At 35.4% G+C, this 20,932-nt stretch overlaps 1 protein-coding gene across 1 annotated transcript; it reads left to right on the top strand.

Annotated features, from left to right (window-relative positions):
* The first annotated feature begins 8,641 nt into the window (after positions 1-8,641).
* On the top strand, positions 8,642-20,475 carry LOC128240937 (uncharacterized). Its single transcript, XM_052957930.1, has 7 exons — positions 8,642-9,255; positions 15,614-15,780; positions 15,998-16,159; positions 16,476-16,568; positions 17,094-17,303; positions 18,465-18,572; positions 19,618-20,475. Exons 1-7 carry the CDS (start codon positions 9,005-9,007, stop codon positions 19,623-19,625), a joined length of 999 nt encoding a protein of 332 aa, XP_052813890.1. The 5' UTR covers positions 8,642-9,004; the 3' UTR covers positions 19,626-20,475.
* The last annotated feature ends 457 nt before the right edge of the window (positions 20,476-20,932 follow it).

The following is a 20,932-nucleotide window of genomic DNA, read 5'->3' as shown; positions in this document are numbered from 1 at the left end:
CCAATTTTGTTTATTTCAGTATAGGATATAAACAGTAATAAAATACGAAATGCACCATTTCGGACTTGCAATTGTTAAAATGTTCGAGGTGGATTACCAATAAACCCCATGCTAACATTTAAAACCAAATAGATTTCGTTACCGAGGGAGGGGCACAAGAGAACAGGTTACGCCCAAAATGAACGCCTCCTCTTTCGTCAAATCATGGATCCGCCCTTGACCACAGTCTGGACTGCCAATGCCCACGGTAGATAACACGTGGGGTACTTTTTTATTAGTTGCACAGAGTTCCGCCACTTGAGAGTGTCATCTCAAAATAACATCAACAAATGCCATCTTAAATACTTGACCATAATTAATTAAGCATATTCATAAGAGACAAACATGAAGCAAACTACACATGTTACAATAACAAATGAATGCGCATATATATTAAAGTGTGATTTTCCAAATTGGGGCCGAAAATCGGCCCCCATTTCCAATGCTAAAACATACAATTTTCCCCCAAATGTGAAAACAAAATTCCCAATTTTATGTTTGAAACATAAATAAAATTGACCCAAAACTGTTTTTGTATTGAATATTTTTTGTATCATAATAATCATCATGCGACCTTTTTTCAAACACACATGTGCCTGCTCAGATTCAGTAGAGCATGCCCGACAACGCTGACTATATCAAACACGTCACTGTTAATACAGAATATATAACTTTGGCATGCTCTTTTGACACCCTCACAGAGAAAGAGGTATAAATTTAAGATGCACTTTCAAACTCATTGTTTCATGCATTGCTCTTCAGAGTGGCTACATATATTTCAAGTACCATTTTAATATGCCATAAATATTGAGTCTGAATGTACCTTTGTCAGTGCAATTTCCGTTTATATTTTTTAGATATACGAGTACTTAACTAAACTTCAATCCAGACCTGTACCAGATCTAGCCGATACATAGACAATAAAGCTGCGTTTTCTTTATATACGCTTTGGCGTGTATTTATCACATACAATGACGCACATTATTGATAGCCGATCTTGAAAAACATAAGCAAAAAGGGCACCGCAACCGATTATCAATGCTCGCAAGAGAATGTCAATGCTCCCAAGGTAATTTCATTGCTCGTAAGCGAATGTTAATGCTCCCAAGGGAATGTTAATGCTCCCAAGCGAATGCCAATGCTCCCAAGCGAATGTAAATGCTCCCAAGCGAATGTTAATGCTCCTAAATCAATATCAATGATCCCAGGTGAATGTAAATGCTCCCAAACATATGTCAATGCTCCCAAGCGAATGTCAATGCTCGCAAGCCAATGGGATACTCCCAAGCGAATGTAAATGCTCCCAAATGAATGTCAATGCTCGCAAGCGAATGTGAATGCTCCCAATGAATGAAAATGCTCCTAAGTGAATGCCAATGCTCGCAAGCAAATGTTAATGCTCGCAAGCAAATGTCAATGCTCCCAAGTTAATGCAAATGCTCGCAAGCGAATGTAAATGCTCGCAAGCGAATGTAAATGTATCCAAGCGAATGTAAATGCACCCAAGCGAATGTCAATGCTCTCAACCAAATGCCAATGCTCTTAAGTGAATGTCAATGCTCCAAAGTGAGTGTCAATGCTTCCAAGCGAATGTCAATGCTCCCAAGCGAATGTCATTGCTCCCAATTGAATGTCAATGCTCCCAGGCGAATGTCAATGCTCTCAAGCGAATGTCAATGTTCGTAAGCGAATGTCAATGCTCGTAAGCGAATGCCAGTGTTCGCAAGCGAATGTCAATGCTCGTAAGCGAATGCCATTGCTCGCATATAGATAGATAGATATACTTAGATATACTTTTATTTCCTCCAGTAATGAAGAGCAGAACGTATTTACAACACATATTTCAATGATAAATAAAGCATTTACGCAACAACAAAAACAATTAGAGTGTGCATGTCATAGAAATATAGTACATGTACATGCAACTGAATTTATATTTTATCAACAAGCTCATGTATATACTGTAATGAAACAGAACACTAGCTGCAATAATTAATGCTCAGTAGACATTAAATACACAATGTCAAAAAAAAAATGTCAATGCTCTTCTTTTCCGAAAAAAAGCCATGAGGAATAACTCGGAAAAAACATTTTAGCCAGGGTTCTATTCATTGCATTGTTAACTTGGTATCATTTGTAAGTGGGAATTCCATTTTTGCCTCGATATGAAACAGAATGGGCCTTTCTGGTTGGGAAAAAAGTCATTTCGTCTAAAATTGGTAACTGCTACAGCTTTCACTTAAAATTTACGACAGAAAACTACAAAGGGAAATGATCGCGGATTGTCTTAGAACAGAACAAAGTTCTTTTTTTATGTTTTATAGTTCTATCAATAGTTGATTATAAGTACAATAGCTGTGTTCAAACATTCTTAACAAATAGTCCTTCGGGGAAACCCAAATACACCCCAAGTGCATGTTTGAATGTAATTGTGTACCGTCTCGGTTGATTGTCCGTTTAAAATAATGATTAACTTTCAACTATCGCTTAACACCCGATTTAGTGATATTCCATTTTCTAAACTCATTAACGCATCCGACCCATAAAATAGTACGCAGTAATACATATAAATTCTAGCAACAAAGACATAATTACAAAAATTAACATGACATGTTTTTTAATGATAATAAATATCTATATTCTAGCAAAACAATTCCACAAATGTTTTAGTATAAGTTATATAGCTAAAGCACGCCATGTACATCGATACTGTATACATAATCATCTGATGTAGATAAAGTACATAGAAGAAAGATTGTGGTGAAAACTCCTCGGCCATTTTTATCGAAAACAATCTCGGATGTATGACAGTTCATCTGTTGAAGTAGTTCGTAAATTTTTGAATTATATCATTATTTTAATGTAGTGTTTTAGAGTTGTATGTATTGATCTTAGTTTAAATTGATTGTCAGTGAAGTCTTTTAATGCAAACATAATTAAGATTCCAAAGAGTTAAGTCATAAAGTTTAACTGCTAAATAAAATTACTACGCGATCTACTTGCAGCGGACTTAAACGTACCGCTTTTTGAGTTTGTAAACCGTCCAAATACATCCGAGGTTGTTTTCGATAAATGTGGCCGAGGAGCTCCGAATGGTTTGGTAAAAACATGATTGCAAAAAAACGAGAAAATAATAACTACGATGTGGTCGATGTATGCGTTACAGAAGACAAAGCGTAATCCCTAAACCTTTGAAGCACTATGGAGAAACGGACACCGCCTTGTGGAATTCTTCAATTCAAGTCCATAATATGATGCACTTTTGTTATGAGTTCGTACTTTAATACAAGTATCATGCTCTTTATCAGTAAACACTAATAAAATGTAAAAAACTGCTGTATAAATATTTCTCTTGAAACTCTTCGAGTATCTGCGCACAACAGTTAATATCGTCTAGACGCGCTTTATGTGACCATGTAATTGCATAGATTTAATAAACAAATAGTTGATTCATCGCTTACAAATTCCCTATCCAGACCTCCATGTGGGGCTAATGTGCGCCTATCTTACTGATGCACTTGATTCCATACACATTAGACAGACAATAATCGTCTACAATAACTTCAAATAATTGTTTTATTACCACCAAGTCATAACCAGTGGTAAAACAGGCATCTAGAATAGATTTATTACAGACTCCCTACTACTGCTTTCCTGTAGGTATACGGGTGTTTTGTTTCCCAGTCTTAAAAAAGCTATAAAAAACATCCCTCAAAATCATGCAATGCACCTCAACTATTTTGAGTGGAAACACAATTTTATCACCCGAGTATAAATCCAGACGAATCCATTCCATTCATATTTCTGTTAACAGGCAGATACGTGATCTTCGTAAACAAGCTTTGTGTGAAATGTATTGGTCTTTCAAAGAGAATTTCAAAATAGAAAAAAATGAGCAAATGTCATGGTTCCAAGCATGACCAGTAAACCAGACCTGCGTTCAGTAAAGGGGTTGGGCTAACGTGTGCGCTTCCCCGCTTGCAGTGGCTGCGCTACAATGCAACAGCAGTGCAGAGTGCCAGGGTTAACAAACTGAAGTCCCTGGTAGAAGGGGTGTGTTTCCTTCGAAACAATATATGTTACAAATTAAGTGACCACTAACCATGTGACTACAAGTTGACCAATGGACTGCTGATTTCATACATTTGATGATATTTTTTTTTATTTTTTTTTTCCAAAATGTGTGCATACAGTTATTATCGTTATGGCTATCGTTAAGCACTCTGCAATTGTCCCGTACTTCGTCCACTTTCCTCTTAGCCTCCACATCATTGAAAGTCCCTTGAAAAGACTTCATCTCAAACTCGTGCTGATCTCAGCCTCGTGCTTAACATTGGGGATAATGTTCTTAAAATAATAGTTGAATGTAACCTTTGTCGTGAAAAAACATTTTAATGTTCCTGCTTCCGACGGATTTGATGTATAGCAATGGGACAAACATTTGTATATCGCTGCAGACGAGAATGTTGTGTTTTTGGATCGTATTTTAAAACATTGTTTTATCAATAAACTGTTTCAAAAATGTTCTTAATATTTATTACGATAATATTTTATGAATGAAAACAAAACATAAAATATTCCTTATCAAAAAGAGGAATAATTTATGAGTTGTATTTGCAAACGGTCAACTGAGTTACGCAAATATACTTGCAGGGAACATCCCAAGTTGTATTACCTGTCGCCTTAAGCGTAGTTCTTTAGTCCCTGATCATTCTGGATCATATAATGTATGACTTTTGCAACAGAAATACAGTATCAATGCAAGACATCTATATACGCTTCTGGGAGAGAGATTCCAACTTTAAGATTGAAACTAGCAGCTTTTGAGCTAACACAAGATGAATTATACGCATTTTCAAGGACATACCTATGTTTCAAGGCTATTTCGTGCACTGGTGACATGCGTACTCTTACAAAACTGCGGCGGTCTACAATAAAGGCAATCATTCTTCGTTCGTCCAAATCAATGTGCGTGTAAGAGATAGAAAGACACACTGTGGTGACTGAAGGTGAATTTGTGTACAGATTTATGAGTTACATCACACTTTCTACCATAATGTAATTCAAATAAATGTTGTAGACAATAAAACACAAGGATATATGTATATATCGTCTCGATCACCCGAGAGTGCTATTTTAGTGTTTCAGCTTCCGAAGGCTCAAATGTATAACGATCGCGTACATGAAGTTGCAGACAAGAATGGGGTGATTTCTTGCCCTACTTAAAAACCAAACTTTTCAACAACAAAAAATATGTTACAAATAAAAATTGATCTCAACATTAAAACGTTATGGAAGAAAACAAAACATGAAATATATAATTTTATTCTACGCTTTCCTTGCGTTTATAGAGGTTTATCAGTGTGCAAATAATGTTTCATTGTTTCAAACAGTAAAAACACATTTTGATATTTTCACGGTGAAAACTTAAGCCCGCTTTCAATTCCTAATCAAAGGTCAGCGCACACAGGGCTGGGACACAAGCACCCGGCTGGGACACAAGTTCAACAACGTCATTTCCGAAATAACGTTCGCTAATAATTTTGTGCGCTTTTATGAAATCAATAATTCAACACCGTCATTTTACACACCTTTTAACCATATATTATTATATGCTAAACAAAGTGAGCACCAAAAGTAAATATTTCACCGGTAGCTACGCCTCTCATGAAATATAGCTTTTGGTGCTCAGTCGATGAAATATATTACTATCTTACACTGAAACAAGAGAATATCCTCAGTCCTTCTGTTATAACCAGTATAACTAGGCGTTATATATGTGTTCAAACAAAACGATGTTAAGCAGCGACGTTGTTACAACGAAACTAAAAAGGCGTCACTTTCGATTTATTTATATTTGAAAAGTGCACACGGGCAACGCATTTCATCAACAGTATTTGACGGAACAATGCGTCAAAACATTCTTCGAATGCATGATGTAACCATACGGCACACTTGCTGCCATCTTTCTGCAATAGAAAACACGATGTCTAGACTGCGTAAAAATGTAGAAACTCAACCAACGTAGTAAACAACACTTATCAACCACAGCGGCAGGTACATAAATCAATCATTTTTGGTGCGAGGGTTATGGATAAACCCTCAGCAAGTAATTGTTACGGCTTACAACGAGAACTATCTTCAAAGGCGATATCTATCACCAGACAAGAGGATAGTAGTAGAAAAGCCATTAATCGTGGGGGGATCTACAACTTGTTGGCCTCAGGCCAGGACCACAGTAACATCGTCGTTGGTGGCTAGGACTAGACAAACCGAAATGATGAATGAAAACCTTGGCGGGAAACGGTGGTTATTATAACAAGCCAATGTCAGCTCTAATTTGTGCATCCTCTGATGCAAATTCTGACTCTTCTTAAAGAGACAATGCGTTCAACATAGCGCTATTGAAATCAATCGCCATATAACGCCAACGAGACCGATAGTCATAAAACGCCAACGAGACCGCCTTCGAGATCAATGACCTTATAAGGCCAACGAAACCGAAAGCCATTTAACGTCAACGCAACCGACAGCCAAACACTGAAACAGGATCTAGTTTATTGACACAAACGTTCAAACTTGACAAGAAACATACACTGAACAGCAGATTTATACGGCCAATATATTTCTTTATAATTAAAATGTTTTATTTAAAAGGTCATTAAACTCATTTAACATAACGCGATTCCGTGGCCTAACGCTATGCATTTACGTTCATAACTTTTTTGCAATTCGCCGCCGCCAGAATACATTGACCGATATTTCGTTGAACAGAGAATGTTTCTTGTCAAGAAGCGGTAAGGGTGTCTGTCGGAAAAGAATGATAAAAAAAATCAAGGACGGGTGTAAACTTAAACTGATTTCAAGTCAACACATTTGGTCGATGTTAAAAACAGTCTCTATACATTTAAGTGGTGAAATACATCAATTGTATACGAAAAATCCGGAATTTCATGCAGGCAAACAAGGCCGAAAATGTCTAGCATGATTCTGAAACATAATACAGTGTTAATACAAACCAATACTATCAATAGTACACTGTATATCGGTTTATCTTCGTACTCCCTCCCCCTGTCATTTCTGAAGTACTTCCCCTAGCAGTTCTAAGGCAGTGACCTTAATGTGTAAATGTTTCTTTCAGGAGATTGTATCAATAATGAACTGATGGCAATGGCGACAATTGTCTCTTGTAAGCGATGTGACCATGTCAAGATTACATTGGTTCTATACCTACATGAAAATTATTAGTAAAACTTAATTAAAACAAACGCATGTTAAAACATTGGTTTGATAACTACATGAAAACTATTAGTAAAACATATTTAAAACAAACTCATGTTCAAAAAATGGTTTCATAACTTCATGAAAACTATTAGTAAAACATATTTAAAACAAACTCATGTTAAAAAATTGGTTTCATAACTACATGAAAACTATTAGTAAAACATATTTAAAACAAACTCATGTTAAAAAATGGTTTCATAACTACATGAAAACTATTAGTTAAACATGAATTAAAACAACTCATGTTAAAAAATTGGTTTCATAACTACATGAAAACTATAAGAAAAACATATTTAAAACAAACTCATGTTAAAAAATGAAAGTTATTTAAAAAAAAAACATGTCAATTTACGTAATTGCTTCATGCTCACAATAAGAGGTCGATATAGATCAAATTACATTTAGGATTTAACCTGCTGACCATTTAAGAAGGATCTCTGTAAAAGAAAGTAGTTTGATTTTTGTTATTAACTTACGGTATTTTACAACATATGCTGGGTCTGTTTTGTTAACGGCCGAAAACCCATTTATATATCGGTATTAACATGTTTTGTAAAAAAAAATATCTTTTTTTTATTGATTTTCTTTTCTTTCTTTTTTTTTTCTTTTTTTTTTTTTGGGGGGGGGGATGTCGTAAAAGTATTCTATTACATTTTTAACACTTCGTCGTGATTACCATTTAACTTAATAGATTATGTTACTATTACAGGTTTGTCAAACAGTATGTCTATGGATGTGTTCATTTAAATTGGCTTGTAAGATTAGTCGATACAAATATTAATTTTTAATAAATAGAGCCTTGAATAATTAGTTCTGCAAGCTGAATGTTTTGCGTGCACATACTTCAGCCAAAGTAAGTACAGAAGGGTTTGTCTAGAGAAGTTTCGATGATTGGAATGTTTAGTAGTGCAATGCAGCAAACTATCGCATGATCACGTTTTGCAATTGTACGCGTAGATACTCATTTGAACAGAATTGTGAAAATCCAAGTCTGAAGCCAGTCCATTTTCAATAGCGTTACTAACGCTTTTCGGCAAAATTTAGTATATTGTCTTATACTCTTAACAAAATAACTCTTAATTTACCTTTTGTTGATAATTTATCATTGTTAAATGCACGTTTTAAAATGCACATGTTGTCTTTCGATGTGTCCTACCCTATCAAATGTTAACGAGTCACTTTTAAAAATCTTTACCATAACAACTTCATTCTGCGAACGAAGAATACTTTCAAGGCAGACCAGACCAGAAGCGCCCCCTATCGGATGTTGCAGCTCATAGTCAGAAGGCAGACAGCATGCGTGTATCATCCTCTCGGACACAATAAATAGTATTTCATCACCCTCAAAGCGTCAGTATCTTGCTTGAAACCTTACCAGCGTTTCTAACGTATAACAGGAATACTTTAAATTTATTGATAGAAAATTTCTGTTTTGAAGTTTGTGTCTATCACTAGAAACTTTCATAGTTTCAAAAACATATTAAGTGCTTATTATTAGTGAAAACAAATAACAGTTCTAAATATCACTAAGAGGGAAACAATTTGTGAACTGAAGTGTCTTTGCATGAAACACAATAAACTTTAAAATACATAAATCTCGGTGAAAATAAAGTTACATTCCGCATTTTATTTTATTCATCATTGTTTTACATCGATCGGAATTTGATCTCAACATAACACTATGGCCTTCAGCATTCTTAAAGCTCTGACACTTTTGGTTGTGGTAAGTCAGGCGGTGTTTTGTCAAGAAAACAGTGAAACAAATGTACAGGACAATTCTACACTGCATACAAATGCAACAACGGCAAATAGGTCAACGTCGGAAAACGCAGCGACAACGGAAAACGCGCCTACGACGCCGGCGATAACAACTTCTACGTCAACAGAAAGCCACGGAAATTGGAATGCTGATTTAGAAAGCCGTTTAGAAAGGTAAAATAAATATTGTGTTATCCGTTAAAAATATTTCAACGACAAATCATATTATAATTTACTGCAATAATTGTTAAATAAAAAAACATCACTACACATTAAAGACAAAATCAATTGTAAAACTTGCTTGTTTTCCAGTATATTTAATACTGCTGAATTAAAGAAGCTAATTAAAAGGATCGATAGCATTAACTCTTGTATGTTTTGTTTGGTGAAAAAATAGCTAATTCAAATAAATAATATATAATTATATTTATTTCACCCTATTGACGGTAACAAACCAACGTAATGCTTGCAGTACTATTCTTGTCTTCATATAAAGCAAACTAGACTTGAATTGCTCACTCAATTTGTTCTTTGCTTAAGAAAAAACATACTTCTCTGATTGGGTTTTTTACACACGACGTTTCTGCTCATTAATGCTCATTTGTATTTTTTTATGTAGTAAACATCCGTTATACGTAATAATGTGGATGTCTTATTCAGAGACAAGTCCCATGAATATAGGTTATAGAGCTACCTTCGAAAACTTAGTTATTTCTCATAGTTCGATTAAAAGAGAAGTACAGGTAGATATGTTTGTCTTAACTTCACATCTATCTTTGTAACTGAATCAAATAAGTTTACGAATGTTGTTTGTTGACGCAACCAACATTGAAAAAACAAGAAGGAGACATGGGAAGCCATCCCTTTCATAGTAAACTACAACATTAGCTGTGCAAAACATTAGGTACTGAGCGAAGAATGAGAAAACAAAATCCAGCAAAACATGCAATCAATGACCGAAGATTAAAAAACTTGAGTATAATGACCGACGACTAAGAGTTCCAAGACCTCAGCGCAAGTATGTGAGAAACATGGCAACAACAAAATACAAAATTGCACTCGACTTTTGTATTGTTTGTGTACCTTGTGAAAAGTACAAATGCAAACTGAAGAGTAGCTGACATAGACGTAAGGGTCAATAACCGCGGGTGCCTGGCTGTGAGGTGAACGTCCAGCATCAAGGTGCACTCCTTGACCGATTTGTAGCTAGCATTTTTGAAGTACTTTTGAAGCAAGCATTTTAGTAGCCACCTTGTTGGTTCTTTATTGGCCAACAATATTTATTTAACACAGCATAATCCCTTCAGGAGTTTGTAGGTGTTTTTTTTTTCTAAATTCAGTAAAACGGATTGAGTCGCGATGTAGTTATATGCAGTGTATTTTTTCCTGGTGTTCATATTATTTCATAAGTTTGTTGTTTTTGGTTATAAAACTGATAACTTTATATCGATTTCAGAAACGCGTGTTGGTGTCCTTTAAGTGAACGTATTGGAAGAGATTGTTATGAATAAGTTATCATTTTGTTTTACTTCATTTGAAAGCTATTTGTATTCAAAACCATGTAGCAAATGGCCGTTGTCTCTAGGCGCAAAATGGTCCTGAAAAATATTTTTATATTGTTTTATTATCTTGGTATTAAAAGGCATATAATTATATAAGATATTTGGTACCTTTATAGACTTTTTATTTTAAACTTTCAAAGCAAAACCATGTTGTTGGGTTGTTTTTTTTATATATTTTAACATTGGAAACGGTTTAATAGAACTTATATTCTGTCAAAATAAAATGCTTTTGATGATAGAACGCGTTATATCAAACATGAGAAAAATACGGTAGTTAAAATTGTTGAAATTGTTCTAGGAATTCCGTTCATTAAAAAAATGTTTTTGAATATAAGCCCAATCTTTAGGGAATGCCATTTAGTCATAAATGTCCCTAGGACAGTAAACCTGGGAACTTCTTGGCCACAAGGGTCAGTATCCGCCCTGCGGCCCCAAATGACCTCCGGCTAATGACTTTTAACACGTGGTCTCACCTTAGCCTAAGGTCAACAGACGAATCAGACTGAATAAGGCGGGAATTTTTGCCTTTCCCAATGCTGTTTTATAAGTTAACTACTACAAGATTTTGGTAATTATACTATGTTTAATGTGAACTAAACGTACTAAAAAAATATATATTGTGTATTTCATTTGCTTTGTTTGGCATTTTTATATAGTCAAAGAATAGAAGAAGAAAATAATGGTCTTTCATTTGATCCGTATGACGTGTCGGTTATAATACTAAAACACATACGCAATGGAAATAGGCTTTTGTTAAATGCACAATTTTATGACGAAATAAAGTGTGACAAGTAAGGGGTGTCTAATCTAAGAAACTGACGGCTGGAACCCTTCAACAAATGATGATTTAAGCGCAAAGTCCACGATTTTGAATAGCGTTAATAACGCAATTATCAAAAGGCTGTTGCGTGGTTGATTGCTTGACATTATCGCATGATACTACAAATGTATTCTATGAATGTTAAAATATCCATCAGCTCATGAATGATTCCTTGTGGGCGTGTGGTTTTGGTGTCAGTTTTTTTTTTTTTGTTCTTTGCTGTACAGGCCTGGGTTTGCTCCACACTAAAACTCGGTTTTTAAACTTTAATTGTATGTTTTTATCTACGATTTTGGTAGCAAAGAGTAAAATTATTTTAAAAACAGTTTTCTGATGCATATCCGTGAAAATCTCGTCCAAACACGAGAGCAAGCATCTTATAAAAGGTTCATTTTTGTATGGGCGAAATTACATTCAAACAATCCTAAATAATACCACGAAACATCATCTGTAAAAATTAAACGCAATGATTCGCATCGAGAGTAAATCGAATAAAGAGTTTCTCACTTTCACAAAAAAAGGAAATAAGTTCATTTACGACCATTATCTGAATAAAACTTTTTACCCATTGATGAATAATATGATAAAGATTTATTTATGAAAACGGGAAGGGCAATCCCTTATTTAAAGTTTGTTTAGCAATCTATTCAATGAAATTCCTTTCTAAATTGGGAAGACGACAGAAAGTCAAATGTTCATTGAAGAAACCATCCCCTTTAAATAGTTCGTTTTATGTGGTCAAAACAATCTCTTTAGTCAAAACAATCTCTTTGACCTTACCACAACTTTTTGACCCTCCTCACCTTAAATTCATTTTCTGGGGTCATCCTGAGCTCATGAATAGCTAGTATGAGATAACACCAAATGGTTAATAGAGCTCTCCTTTCTCAGTTTTGTAAAACCCTCCGTTGACCTTCCGGTTAACTTGGGTCATCACTATTTAAACTCAATTACATGTTAAGTGACCACCCGAGCGCTAGGTCCCCCTTCTGTAATGAGGTAATAAGGCGCTGACCCTAAATGACCAGTGTCTCAACCCAAAGCGCCACTGAAGACTGACTCAGGCATGTTACACTATTTGAAACAGAACATTGTAGCGGCGTAATCCTAAAGGTTTAGCGGAGTTAAATGAAAATTATATAGACACCAGTTAGACTCCTCATTAAATATAAATTATTAACCATATTTCGATACAAAATGTACTTCGTCCACAAATATTTGGGTAATAATACAGTTTATATGGTATCTTTAAAAGACTTTGGATAACAGCTTTGATGATGTTCTTGCTTGGAACAATCTAAAACAAGTTCCACGATATTTAGAAACGAAAATTACTCCCGAAGTTTGCATTGTTAGGGTACCCTGTTTACGCCAAAGATTATCGTTAATCTTTATCCGGGTTATTCTTGAACAGTTGTTAGTATCAATTAACTTCAAGCTAATTGACAAGGTGGTCGTCGGGTAAACAAGGCTAAGCAGTGTGTTTGTAAAGATGATGGTCATTTTCAAGGAATTTACTAATAAGCAGTCTACTCATTTATCGCTGTAAAATATTAAGAATTTTAGTGTGTTTTTTCGGAATTTTCTTCAATAAGTGTTTAATCAATTTCCTTCTAACCGTCTGTGTTCTTGTTAAAACGTTAACGAAATTGCAACGATATAGAAACTACACGACGAACATCGGCACGTGCCAATTTCCATTTAAAACTGTCATATATTAGCTTTATGTTGACGCTTTTTTAACTTAGATTGTGTGGCCACATATCGATCAATTAAAAAAGGCTTTTATAAAGGCTGGTTTATTTTATCTGTTCACAAAGTATATGTGTTTTTTTTGTTTTAACCATTAATTTAAATGGATTAAATATAATAATTCTTTATAATCGTTTCTTTTGTGCGCCTATTTAGACCTACTACCTTAAACATGCAGCAAAAAAAAAACAAGTTCTTTTTGTAATTATTTTTTACCCACGAGCCACCTCAAAGCTAAACACAATTGAAACTGAATACTCAATGGCTCCCTGGGGCAGGGTAGGTTGTTGGTGAACGGCTAGTTGAGCCAATAGATAACGTTGTTTGTCTGACTCGAAGAGAGGTCAATGAGTCTACGATACCCAGCTTACCCTTGAATAATAGTTATGTGGGCGTAATGTTCTTCGAACACATGGCTGTATATAATTAAGAGTAATTCAATTAGTCAGTGTTCTGTAATGATAAGGTACTCACTGACCGAAATAATAGTACAGTGCTAGGTAGGCTTAAATATACCCCCCCCCCCCCGATGCTAGAGAGTTGATACAGTACATGTACTCTACATGACCGATTTCAATGTTCTTGGCATTCTGTCAAATGAGATTGTAGCCTCACTATCAATATATATTTACATGAATATATGTAAAACGTTTTAATTAACAAAACAATGATGATTGGATTAGTAAATTGGATGAGTGGGTATTTTAAACAAATTATGAAGGAGGCGTCCATTTACAGAATCTGACCGACTAGTTGTTCAGTGACCTCACACTATTTGGTATCATTTGAAAGAGTTTTATGAAGAAAGAGCAAATCTAAACATTATACCTAAAATATCTTAAGAAAAGGGTTTGTTTATTGCATACAAAGATTGCAAAAAGCTAATTTTATGTCCGATTTTATTTGAAAGAGCAAATACTAAAACTGGTTTGTTCTTATTTTTTTAGAAGTAATCAGCAAATACCTTACATGATACCAAAATTATATGGGATCTCCGGGCATTTAGATATACCAATTCCTTAAAGTGGTCTTTAAGTGATGTGGTACATTAGTAAGTAAGATTCAATGCAATGTACACAACGGTATCAATTGTATGTAAGTGTTCATTTTTTTGCAAGTGTATCATCTGGTGTCTAATCCCTTTAATAACTTCCTTATTTATTCATTGGTTTGAAACTCCTCTAATATTTCTTAAACTCAAACATTTGTTCAGTTTATCATCTTTTCAAACTCGTTTCTATAATAAATAAGAATTTCGATGACACTTAAGTATGCAATAATAAGTTTTTTGGGGGGAACGGATATTTTGACCATCCCGCACGCGCGGGAAATTCTTACAAACATACGCTAGATTCGTACTACGTTTTGGCAATTTGCCATTGTGGTGGCCACATGATACACGTGTTTTCGTGTGATTACTACAAGATACCGTCAATGGAAAGTTACCTTGCCAAAAGCAATCAAGTTCAGGTAAATCGGTAACCTGGCCATACCCATTATTTAGGTAACACTTGGATCTGTTAGATAAAGTATTATATAATAGCCCAACCAACACTATTTCTTATTCTTAGAAGCTATAGACAATTGATTAGCCCAAGGAAACATTCATATAATAACATTGATTAATATTATTACATATTATTGTTTGAAAACGGGCTCGTTAATTAGTTAAACAGTGTCATTTTGCACCAAAGATACATCGAATTCGTACAGCGTCAACGGCGACATCGAACTGTTTTTGCCAGCATAATTTGAGGTTATGATTTAATAAGTCGGTTGAAGTAAATACATGCCAATTGTACATGTATGGACCATTTACAAGCCTATAGTTTTTGCGGATGTTGGCAGAAAAATGCCACAATCCTTCAATGCTTCAAGACCTTAAAATGTTAAGTTCTTTAACAAACAATAGTTACAATGATTCAATACAGTCATTAGAGAAGTACATGTATCTGGTGTTGATTTTACTCGCCTGGTTTTAGAATAATGAAACTTATTTACTGTAAACCTACGTGCATACATCAGCGACGTCGCGAATCACTTAAAGTAATTACTATAATTCATAGGAGTATCGACTCAATTTAAAAAGAAGAATTAACATCAGTGTTTTCAAAAACTATTTTTACAAATTTTAGTTTCGTGCTTTCAATGTTGTTTTATTTGTTGAAAAGCTGTGAACTCACCAATATGGCAAATATGTGACAATCTATACATTCAGGTATTCATGTGTAGCAAGTTTTATATCCATATATTTGGCTGCGATAAGCGTCTCTCCATGGCATCCATCATGAATTGATGACGTAAGGGACATACAACACCTCGATCTTATCTAAAGTCTTCGAAATACGCTGAAGTAATTTCTTCCGTCTTCATTGCACACTTAAAATTGATCTTTCAGATCCCGTAACGCGCACCTGCAGTTCCTAAGACAGCACGTACTGTCCAGTCTGGGCTGGACAACACCACCCAACATTACGGCTGAGGAGAAGCGACAAATTCTCATGGGAATTGGGTACCGGACACCGGTGTTTGTAACACGACAGAAATTCTGCTATTTCCCTGCATGTAGGTCAATATTGAACATGTTTAAGTGAACTTCTTTTAAATAGTTATTATCAGATTCTTCGAAACCAATCATTATTTTGGTTGACTTACTCTTTACAGCCATTTCATCGTTTTCTTTTTAAGGCATCTTCTAGCTAAGGCATTTATAAAATAAATATCAGTGTTGCATTTTCAGCATTTCAAAAATTTTAATATAAAATTCCTACCACGAATTTAGGTGACCTTCCCCTTATGGAGTTCCCGGAGTACATGAACCGTTCCATTTGGTTTGACACATCTTCTCGAAACATCCGCTATTTCTTCGACATCCCTACAGAGACTGACCCAAACCTCGATATCACTTCCGCTATCGTGCGCCTCCATCTCAAACGTCGGGAAGGTAAAAATAATGAACAGCTTGTGACAATGTTGTTGTTTATGCAATTCTGGGAATGTGGCCGATGCCTTTTTAACTGGGAAAAAATGAGTCATTATGACTAATATTGGGAATTCAAGTTTTGCCAAGAAATTAACAAGAATACTAAAAAAAGATAATTGTTTCTATAAGAACACACCAATTCTATCACATAAAAGTTATGCCTACCTACCTAGCTACCCTATTTTTGGAGATGATAGTGAACACAAATAACTTTTTGGTGTCTTTATGAAGATGTTTCGTGAAGATGACAATGTTAACAAAACATGTATATTTGCAGATTGCCCATGTGCCTACGATAGTGACCACAGCACAAACCGGCTTCACATAAAAATATACCAGTACAGAAAACCTATTCGTTCACACGCAAGATGTAAGTATGTTAGAATTAAGTTACATGATATAAATAACCGTATACTGTCGTTTGCTCATTTGAATATTGAAGGGAAGCAACCGAAAATAGCAATTTGTTTTGAATCAGACAACAGTTGTTTACAGTGGATTTGTTTCTCCTCCCAAATTCTACTGCACAAGGGTCCGTGTTGCCCAAGTTAACTCAAACAACACCTAACTTTAACCTGATACCTTTACAATCTAAATGCTGATATATAAGTATAAATATATATAATATTACTTAAATATGTTTGTTCACTTTATAAGATGTAATAGTATTAAATTATTCTTTAATGAAGGGTCAAATTGCATCAACGATTATATACGTTCATTTCACTACCTCAAAAAACAAAACTCAAATAAAAGTTTTGTGGGGGTTTTGACGGTTATGATTCCCTGGATCCGCCACTGCAATGATTAAATAATTCGACTTATTATATTTATATAATCTTCTTACCGTTTCCTGATCTACGCACATTTCAAATTCGTGTTGTCACTATCATAGTAAACCACCGAAACATGCGGCTGATCGATGCCAGAATGGTCACGTGGGACAGCGCTCGCTGGGTGAATTTGGAGGTTACAGAGGCCGTGAAGCGCGTGATGTCACGTGGCCGACGGAACGGAGGATTCGAGGTGCACGTACGAGACATGGAGGAGAACGTCCTGGACGCTAAAACCGTCATTGACCCAACTGTCTGCTCTTTTACTACAGGTAAAGTGTTAGGCTTTTACTCAATATGCTTTTTGTAATATTTACCAGCCCTAAACCAGTATCCTGCTGATACGCGATTCTTGATTATTAATTTTAACATAGCTAAAAATATTCTGTACAACTGTTTACACTTCATCAGACAAACAATACGTTTTATGGTCAATAGTCGCCCTGTAGCAGTGTAGTTCCCTTCAAGATCATTCGATAAGTCTTCAATGACCTCAAAAAGAGTTGTAACCGTGTCGCACTCTATTTGCTGTGTTGTTTATTGTAGTCAATGAACAGGCTCAGTCAGACCTGTTGTTTATTGTAGTCAATGAACAGGCCCAGCCAGACCTGTTGTTTATTGTAGTCAATGAACAGGCCCAGTCAGACCAGTTGTTTATTGTAGTCAATGAACAGGCCCAGGCAGACCTGTTGTTTATTGTAGTCAATGAACAGGCCCAGTCAAACCAGTTGTTTATTGTAGTCAATGAACAGGCTCAGTCAGACCAGGTGTTTATTGTAGTCAATGAACAGGCCCAGTCAGACCAGTTGTTTATTGTAGTCAATGAACAGGCTCAGTCTGACCAGTTGTTTATTGAAATCATTGGACTCCCTCAGTCAAACCTGTCGTTTATTGAAATCATTGGTCTCCCTCAGTCAGACCTGTTGTTTATTGATATCATTGGACTCCCTCGGTCAAACCTATATACCATTTTTGCATGCTTTAGATGTAGCCTGTATATGTGATGTATTTTCTTCCAGGTTATGTAGATTTACATCTACCCAAATACAATTACATGTAATATTAAGTGTCAAAAAAACGATAGTCTTAATTACAAAATAGTCCTCAATTCTACATTTTTAAGTAATTAAGTAAGATATAATCAACGTAATCTTGATAAGAATTAAACATAACAGTCATGTGGTACACAACTTTCGTTGTGCACTTTGATCTTTTCTTGAAAGCCAACCCATAAATAACGTAATAGTACAAACAGGGCCAATTAAGCCCAGTAGCCAAAATCTTCGATAGATCATCCGAACCATATACTACATCCATAGTATAATCATAGCAGTTCCAGTTGAAATTGTTCATTGAAAGTAATGATGAGTGCGACCATCCCTTGCTTCAACTAAAACGATATTAAATCTTTAAATCGTATTCCTCTTCTTCAGAATATGACTGCACAGATGATACTGAATCTCAATATGAAGAAGAGCCAACAGAGGTGAACTACTCTCCAGTTCTGGAAGTTACTGCGACCACTACCAGCCGAATAGACTGTAAGTACATTGTATGACTAGGCTATACTACTGTTTGCAAATGAACATAGCAACTTGTGCTCACCAATCAATAAATTAAAGCAAGATTGTATAGCCATTCTGCACCGAGGAGTCCATTTTTAACCGCCTCAATGGCGGCTTCAGACAGTCAGTTTCAAGTTTCAACTCTTCGAAGCGATTCGTTGGTCGCTCTTGCTAGGGCAATTTGAAGTTACGATTGCCAGTTGAAACCAATTCAGGATGCCTGCGGGCTAATGACCCCTCCTCTTTAGTGGTTGACCTAAGAACTCAGTTATTTTTACTATATGTTTCATATAGACAATAACCTGGCTTTCACTTTAAAACAGTCCCAATTGAAAAACAAGTAACTGGCTGCTGTAGAACAATCCAAGACACAAAATTTACTCACAAGAAAACATAAGGTTGACCTATGCGGTGTCCCACAAAATTTAGTAGAAATACATGACCCTGAGGTCAAGACGGAATAAGGCTACAAACAACCAATTTACATAGTTCCACAGGCAATGATTTTTCCAATCGTTATACTGAAAACTATAATAGTTTGCAATACAGTGTCAAATAATGCAAAGCTCTATGCAAAAAGACCACCCGTTTCTTCTCTTTCATCAAACTTTAATAAAATATTGATACTTGAACACAAGCACTCTTTTTTCTGTATTAACATCCACGTGAAACATGAAATAATACGCCAAATCACAGACGTGGCAGGCTCTTGGTGCTTTGGGCGGAGAAAAGTCATGACCATTCAATGCTTAAACACCTCGAAATGCTAAGTTCATTTGCCAATAACTGCGACTAAGCTAAGCCATAAAAATGGGTAATATTGAGGGGCTTGTTAGATTACTCAGAACTGAAGATTGTGATACGGCTCAACTTTCAAACCGAGAGCTTTTAATGTAGTTCATGTTTCCGACCGGTCTGCATTCTAGAATGTTATTCCTCAAAATTGTCTTAATGCAAATGCAGCTCATTTATATTTATTATTTATACATCAGTGATTTTTTTTTCTTATTTCTACTTTCAGATTCGTGATCATCTCTCGCCAAGATGGGGACGGATAATTCGATCTCAAATTCTGGATAATTTATTTGTTACACAAAGATGTTCTTTTCCGGTCTTTTAAACTACAAGATGTGCATATATATAGATAAACTGTGCCTAGTTATCATACAAACAAGACAAGCGGATGAGATGCGTCATAAATTGTATAGTAAAAGACTAATTTAAGGGGAATATAAAGATGCATATATATCTAGTATTATATCTGCTCGTAAATGTATGGTACGCATTTGATGAAAGATGTGGTTTCAATTTCTTAACATACCTATCCGGCAGAAAAACAAGTTACAGGAAAAAAGTATTATCATCTTTACAATTAAATGACTTTGGTAGCATTTTTCAACTATAAAAGTAACTCTGGAAAAACAAAACTCTGGTTTAGGTTAACATAATTAGTGACATTTTATGTATTTTGAAAGAAAATCAGAATTTTGTTTTCTGCGCCTTGTTCTGAAGTTCAGACAGAAGTTTTTAGTGAATACAACAGACTAATCGAGGGGTGAATGCGAAAAGGTTCTAAGTGACATTAACTAAAGAAGCAGATAGAAGCTTTTCGCTTTCACCCCCTCGAAATGCACAAACACATACCCTCTTGAAAGTCAGTGGAACATAGTTAAAAATTAATTGTATTGGCTTTGTGTATGTAAATGTACATGTATATACTGATAAACATGTAATGCATTTAACATTGCCTCTTAAAACTGATAATAACATGTGTACATAAGTTTCTATATGTATTCACCTTGGTGCAACAACTCAATATCTGCTTCTATATTTATATGCAGTTATTGAGTTATTGCATTAAGGGGACGATGTATTGTCAGGGGAGGATCCAGGACGTTAGAGGGGGGGGGGGGCGTAACTTGGGGGCGTAACTATTTTACTAGCGCCTATCCCTCTTCCTCCTATATTAAAGTAAAAGGAAATTTGGATGATTTTTTTATCCGTTACTGTAGTGTTCTAAGCCGCGCATCGGCCAGTATTTCCGTCAAATCGAGTTGATCATTTCTTGGCGCTGCACTGATGTGCCCGCTTCTTTAGATTGAGAGATTGGTTTGTTTCAGTCCCTGGTAGGGGCGGTTATTATATAATCGATATTGATGGCTTGCTCTCATTTTTAAAATATTGCAACACTGATGTTGCTTTTTTAGAATGGTAGTTTTATGTTATGGCGTAAGCTTTCAGTAACGAAGGGTTACCTTTAGCAATGTGAAATGCGTACAGTCGGACAAGTAAAACAAATTTTCCAAAACATTGAAACTTGCCAATCTTTGAGTTAG

The sequence above is a fragment of the Mya arenaria genome, chromosome 1 (genome assembly GCF_026914265.1).
Source record: "Mya arenaria isolate MELC-2E11 chromosome 1, ASM2691426v1".
Lineage (NCBI taxonomy): Eukaryota > Metazoa > Mollusca > Bivalvia > Myida > Myidae > Mya > Mya arenaria.
The sequence above is the reverse complement of the archived record's forward strand: the minus strand, read 5'-3'. Positions and strand labels throughout refer to the sequence as shown.